The 7,110-nt window shown below is 45.8% G+C and overlaps 1 protein-coding gene across 1 annotated transcript in view; it reads left to right on the forward strand.

The window, feature by feature from the left end:
- Positions 1-7,110, forward strand: part of LOC107115234 (von Willebrand factor A domain-containing protein 7-like) — a 35,008-nt gene that overhangs the window by 5,615 nt on the left and 22,283 nt on the right. The window contains exons 2-4 of the mRNA XM_015416892.1: positions 1,349-1,430; positions 2,806-2,928; positions 5,317-5,512. Of these exons, the coding sequence (XP_015272378.1) occupies positions 1,349-1,430; positions 2,806-2,928; positions 5,317-5,512 (401 nt within the window). The remainder of the gene's footprint in view (positions 1-1,348; positions 1,431-2,805; positions 2,929-5,316; positions 5,513-7,110) is intronic.

The raw sequence follows: 7,110 nt of genomic DNA on the forward strand, positions 1-7,110 counted from the left end.
TCAGTCTTGAAGGTGCCAAAGGACACTTTAATGTCTCCTCCACACACACAAAAAATCATGTTCTGGTCTACCGCTGAGAAGTGACCACTCCCTGATAAAGCCACTTTAAAGGTAAAGGTAAAGGTTCCCTTGCTCGAAAGCCAGTCGAGTTCGACTCTAGGGTTGCGGTGCTCATCTCCGTTTCAAAACCAAAGAGCCAGCGCTGTCCAAAGACGTTTCCGTGGTCATGTGGCCGGCATGACTAAACACCAAGGCGCACGGAACGCTGTTACCTTCCCACCAAAGTGGTACCTATTTATCTACTTGCAATTTCTTGCTTGCGAACTGCTAGGTTGGCAGGAGCTGGAACCAGAGACGGGAGCTCACTCGGTTATGTGGCAACCCGGGTCTTGAACTGCTGAACTACTGACCTTCCACAGCCTGCAGTTCAGTGTCTTAACCACTTGAGCCACCGCAGCTCTTTACACATGCTTAAATGGGAGTGAGAGTCAGGATGTGTGCTTCAAAAAAATAAATTTTAACTTCGTTTTGGAGGATGGGGGGGGGGTTAAGGGTATGAGTTTGTTGTGCTGAAATTTTGGAACTTTTGACACGCGTTCAGAAATCCATTCCAGGAACACTTTTCACGTTCCAGAATTTTGGCACTCAAAAATCATGCCCTTTAAAAGACCAAAATTAAGACACCCTGCAGGGGGGTTAAGGGTATGAGTTTGTTGTGCTGAAATTTTGGAACTTTTGACACGCGTTCAGAAATCCATTCCAGGAACACTTTTCACGTTCCAGAATTTTGGCACTCAAAAATCATGCCCTTTAAAAGACCAAAATTAAGACACCCTGCAGCGCTTCCTCCAGCAGAAGATGTAGGGAGGGGAGGAAATAAAGAAAGGAAGCACACCTCAGCTGGCCCACAGTGCATTGTCCTTTAAAATTTAATGTGCCGTTATGATCAATGGGCCAGAAACCTGGTATCCAGTATTTGGAAGCCAGGTCTTCCACTCTTTGCAAACAGTGGCCTTTTAAAGTTTAAAGGGATGGTGCATCATGTACCAGCCAAGACAGGCTAGGGTTGCCATCCCACCGAGGGATGCGGGGGTTTCCTTGCTTTCGGGGCCCCTAATCTGCTGCCGGCCAGCTGGATGGTGTGGGGAGCCCTGGCCCCAAACAACCCCCTCACACTTTATGTGCCCAGCACAATGACATCACCTGGAGGGGACATCATCGTGCTGGGCACGTCATATGGGGGAAGCTCTAGCATTTGGCTAAACACTCTATGGTGGCCATAGAGTTTTGGGCTAAATGCTACAGGGTCCACTGCATGATGTGACTGGTACGATGATGTCACTTCCAGGTGATGTCATTGTGGTGTGCATGCTTTCTGCGCACACCAGAAGATCCAGGGACCCAGGCTGGAGCTCCCCCCGAGCAGCCAGGTAAGACCTGGCAACCCTAAGACATGCTCCCTCCTCCTCCGTTGCTCCTGCTGGCTCCCCCAAGCATGAAACATTCCCCAAATTTGAGGAGATAGGTTTTCATTACTTCTTGAACCTCAGGAGAATTTTTGGTAATTTTGGATATTCCCGAGCTGAACCAAACCAGGAATTCTGGGATTAATGTAGTCTTGGGACTATCCAAATAGACATCCTTAAGTTTGAGTCTAAAAGTGTGTATAAAGTGGTTTTCACTCACTAGCGGGCAATGCAGGGATGGCTTTGTTCACCTCCATTCAATAGACAGAAAATGCAAAGTCTAGAAAGAACTTTTACTTGGCATTCAGATTCAACTGTGTCAAAATAAACAGATACTTTATTGATTGTTTTTCATTTTCATTTTTGCTGATAAAAGGCAACATTATTATATACCTTTTAAGCAGGGAGAAGAAATTGCCTTCTGTCTAATTTGGTGCCCCTTAATGTGGGATCTAGAAGCAAAGCTTTCCAGGGCAGAGGAAATAGATCAGGATGGGTAGCTGTGTTCATCTGTCTGTAGCAGTAGAAAAGAGCAAGAGTCCAGTAGCAATTTAAAGACTAACAAAATCTGTGGCAGGGTAGGAGCTTTCATAAGATTGGTATTCTTCAGGGTGCTACTGTCCAGGGCAAAGGAAGTTATTTCCAGATGTATGAGACTGACGCCACTCTTTACAGAACTCTGCTGATATTGCCTTGGGATTTGCAACACCTGTCAGCTAGCTGCCATAGAGGCTGGTGATGGTGGGGGAATCGTTCACTCCTCAGAATGTACTTTCAGTTTCCTGGTTGTCTTGGTGATGCTGGCTCTCTTATCTGTATATTTTATGTGCTTGGCCTTGAATGCTTCACCGTCCTACCTTCTCTGGGAAAGTGGGACCAATACATTCTGGTGGGATCCTCTTCTCCCCTCATTGGTTATCATCCACCCACCCTTTGAACACTGTATATCCCTTCACCCCGCGCGGTATGCTTTAGTCTTAACACAGTTCCTGAAGAAGAGATGTTCTGCCAATACTGATGAATAAACTTTCCTTCTGAAGAAGCGAGTTGTTGGTTCCGATTGTTGCAGGAGTCTGACAACACCCCTTGCTTATTCTGTGTGCAACCGGGATCACTTTTTGGGTGGGATGCTGGAAAGACCTTAACCAAGAAGAGGTGTTCATTTTGTGAACACCTTGCCAGGAGTGGAGGTGGCCCCAAGAATGTATCAGTTCAAATGGGGAAGATGGAAGGGAAACTGAAGCCTGTGCTGATTTGTGTATGTTACCCAAATCTGGTAACTGAATCCAGGACTCCTTGGCTTCTCCATTCTCTTATTGCATCTCTTCTATACCTGCAGCTGACACCCAAACTTGCAGCAGCTGTCCTTACTGGACGTGTGAAGGAAACCTTGTAGAAAGCCTTGCTACTAAAGGACTTTTGACCACAGGTTACTATGGCACCAAGCCAGAGAAACCAAAAGGTATGTTTTTAATTGTCAGGGCAAAATGGGCATGGTTCTGATTTTGAGATGGAGGTTTCGTCATGAAGTAGGTTTGTTTTTCATATTTGTATTGCCCAACTGTCATTTCATCTGAAAAATTAAGAAGCCATCCTGAGCCTGCCTTAGCAGGGAGGGCAGGATATAAATAAATACATTAAAAAAGGTTTTACCACAATGTAGAGAAGCACTCCCCCCGCGAAGCCAAATTTTGCACAACTGAGACTTTCTCTGTCTTCTTCATCATAACTGCTTGTCTGTAAACAGGGCGATCAACACAAATGTTCTGGTGTTTTCTTTCTTATGGTAGTCAGTGTCCTTTTTACCTATGGGTGTATGCAAAATGCCTTTTCTCCTCAGGATCCAGCTGTTCAAATAAATCAGCCGAAGGACAGGATTCCTCTGAAACAAGGGTTGCCAATGTCCAAGTGGGGCCTGGAGATGTGGAATTATAATTTATCTCCGGACTACAGAGATCAGTTCCCCTGGAGAAAATGGCTGCTTTGGAGGGTGGACTGTACAGGATTAGACCCTGCTGAGGTGCCTCCTCTCCACAACCCCTGCCTCCTCCACAATCCCTGGAGGTTCCACCTCCAGAATCTCCAGAAATTTCCCAAGCCACAGTTTGCAACTATGTACTTCTTACAGAACTTGCTTTCTGACTGGGCCTCTAAAGTTTTGTCTTGCTCTTCCTCTAAGAAATCCAGAGGGGTGACTTTTCCCCGTCCCCCATTATTTTCTCATACCGACGTCTATTTATAGTTAAGATTTTTGGCTCCAATGTGCATTACTTTGAGCTTGCCCACGTTGAACCTCATTTCTCACATTGACGCCCACTCCCCCAGCCTCGACAGATTCCTCTGAAAGCTCCTGACAGCCCTCCCTGGTTCTCACCGCCCTGAATAACTTACCGTCATCCGCAGAGTTAGCCGCTTCACTGCTTACTCCCAGCTCCAAATCATTAATGAACATGTTAAAAAGCACCAGCCCCAGTACCGAGCCCCGCGGTACCCCACTATGTACCACCTTCTACTGTGAAAGCTGCCTGTTTATACTCACTCTCTGTTTCCTGTTAATTAACCAGTTTTTAATCCACAAAAGAACTTGTCCTCTTATGCCATGACTGCTGAGTTTACTTAGGAGCTTTTGATCTTTGTTGCCTGGAGATCAGTTGTAATAGCCAGAAATCTCCAGCCACTGCCTGGAAGTTGGCAATCCTACTCCAAGCAGTTTACAATAATAGTTAAAAACGTTTCAGTTAAAATAGCAAATCTAAAATCCCCCCCCCAAACACCACATCCTGGTTTGACACTCTAACTACTGTACCAAACGGAAGACTTCACATTCCTTCTTTCTGGTCATGTGTGAGCAGGACGGAGTTCAGTTTTTTATGGAGCCTCTCAAATTCTGGCTAATTGGCTACTGTGTCCTTTATAAGGAGTTCTGCTTAACCCCATTGAAATGGAGGGCTTTGTCCTGTCCTGTCCTAGATAATTAATGAAGGAATGGATCTTTAGCACGATTCTTTTTGCTCAGCGGATTTCCGTTTTGTTCTGTGAGGCCTAATGCTGTATTGTAACTCAATTTCCACTTGAGCAGTTTTGCTGTTGCTTCAGTTTACACATACAGTGACCAAGCGTCTGAGCTGAAGGCCCCTCGTTTAATTTTGCTTATCCTTGAGCCTAGAGCTGCCCAGAGTATGTGATACAGCGTTCTTGGGTCTATACCAACCACTTACAATACAGTTGAGGGCAATGCTCCCTCTAAGCTGTGGAGTCCTGTGAGCAAAAATTCTACTTTGTGAGCTACTGGCATTAAAGCTGTGAGCAAACAATTTGGCTCCTGCATCAATGAGTCTGCTCTGGAGCCCTCCTGCCTGAGCTGAGGCAAAAATGTGTGAGCCGGAGGCTAAAAAACTGTGAGCTAGCTCACACTAACTCAGCTTAGAGGGAACACTGGTTGAGGGGTTATTAGTTTGAATATTGTCTTTTAAAAACCCTTCATGTAGGGAACTAACTTGTCAAGGAGCCCTTCTCCCTGACATCCTAGCTTTCTTTACACAGGGAATTCTTTTTAACATGGGGGGGCATTCAGTCATGTCATACGCCACTTACATTCTGAAGAGATAAGAGATTGTACCATGTACAGTGGCCAATCTCTTTTTCCTCCATGAATTCATAGTTCGTGCCCCTTGTTTTGGCCTGGCTGCTTGAATGCAGTTGTCCTTTTGTTTAGCTGTTTTCCCTTCCTGTGAGATGAATATAGAGCTTACTCTGAAATACATGGAAAGTGTGGATAGCTTTGGTTTTTTTAGTGTATTGGGGGTGGGAGTCCATTCTCCCACTCCTGTGTAATCTCCCTGTTTCGCAGGGAAGTGCAGTCATGGCGGGACATTTGATGACAGCCGTTACAGAGATCCACATGGTGGTATCAACAAGGACAGTTCATCCTTCCTCTTCTCGCCTCACCACTATCTGCATAGCGAAGCAGCCGTGTTGGCCCAGGAGGCTTCGACCCACTTCCTGGAGATGCTGTGGCGGGATATTGGGAGCAAGCAGTTCATGAGGTAACGGGTCAATCTATTACACTGTGTCCAGCACTGCAATCCTTCCCGTCTCTTTGTTCTCCTCCTGTACGTGGGTCACACACGTAACTTTCCCCTGCTCCAAGTTAATAGCATCATCTCAATGTGTTCCGTAATATTTCAATCACGGTTCTGTGTGTGCTAGGTTAAATTAAGGCTCTGCAGCCGAGGTCTTGATTAATTAGGTCAGATAATAGTGTCTTCCTTCAACTTTTTGTTTTGGCCTCTCTTCGCTGTTGAGCCCTCAGCTTGCCCCCAGCAGATAAGCTGCCAAGTTTGGTCAGAAAGCCAACATGAAGTTTGCTTGCAACTCCCCTCCCCCAACACAAACTTTTTTTAGTCTCAAGAGTTGTGTGAGTTTTTGCTCCAGCCCGCCCTTCCCGCTGTTTTCCTCAACCTCTGCCTTGGCCTCTACCTTTCCAAGCTGCTATTCTGGATCCACCGACTATTTTGTCACTCTCCTTTCAGCTTCCTTTGTGTTCACTCGCTGCACCAAATCCAGTTTCTACCATCTGCCCAATACTGTTGGCTTCCTGTCAGCAGCACGCAGCCTAGACTATGAACCTTTTCAAACTGCCTTTGTATTCTGGTTTAGTAACTGGTTGCTGATGGATTTTTTCCTGTCATTTCAGACAGACCTGTTCTGGTAACCGGCTGCTAGCGGAATTTATGTACCTGTTCACATAAATCTGCTTGTGTTGGGTTAGCAAAGTGTAGTTAAGCCACTTTTGAGGGAAACTGCTTTCTTCCATTTTCAACCCCTTTATTGTGCTTCTGAATTACTGTGGTGTGCTGTTTAACATGTCCATAGCGCTTCCTACAAAGCCCCTTTTCCCCCCACCCGTTTTTTGCCTTGTGAACTTCCTCGGACTTTAAAAAAAAACGTTGTAAGGTGAGTGCTATAGTAGCACCCTTGAGATGCATTAACTCCACTGACTCCATTGAGTCAATGCATCTCAATGGTGCCGCTATAGCACTAAAGTGATACTGCGGATTAGCACTATAATGCTCACATCGCGCGGCAAAAAAGGATGGGGGGAAAAAGCAGCACTGTTTGAAATTACCATAGCGCTTCAGAGACGGTTCATTAATGGAAGGAAATTCGCTGTATGAAACCCCCATCCCTGTATCGCTTTACTCGAAATTGGGTCAATGACAAATAACATCCGGTTTAGAATGGTACTGTGAAAAGGGCCATAGTGTGGATCTTTTTTAAAACCAATTCCCTAGAGAAAGTGATGGCCATCATTCTATTTCTCACACTGTTTCCCATGAGAAGATAGAATGTTTCTGAACATTTCGTAGGTTGCAGCAGCTCAGGCAATAGGAGGGCTTGCCACCAAGACAGGTGGCAGACCTTGTACGAGATCTAAGCAGCGCTGAATGGGTGTTCAGCCTTGCTCCTGCCCGCTGGTCAGGGACTGAAGTGGGACAAAGCACAAACAGAGGTGAGGAGACTTTGCAAAGGGGGAATAGCAGAAACCAAACCGTTCCTGGGGTGATTCCTGGAAGTGTTTATAGATGTCTTATGACATGAGCTGCTCTGCCCCACTGATTCTTCACAGACTTTCTCCACACCA

Source organism: Gekko japonicus, unplaced genomic scaffold (assembly GCF_001447785.1).
Source record: "Gekko japonicus isolate JY-2015 unplaced genomic scaffold, Gekko_japonicus_V1.1 scaffold316, whole genome shotgun sequence".
NCBI lineage: Eukaryota > Metazoa > Chordata > Lepidosauria > Squamata > Gekkonidae > Gekko > Gekko japonicus.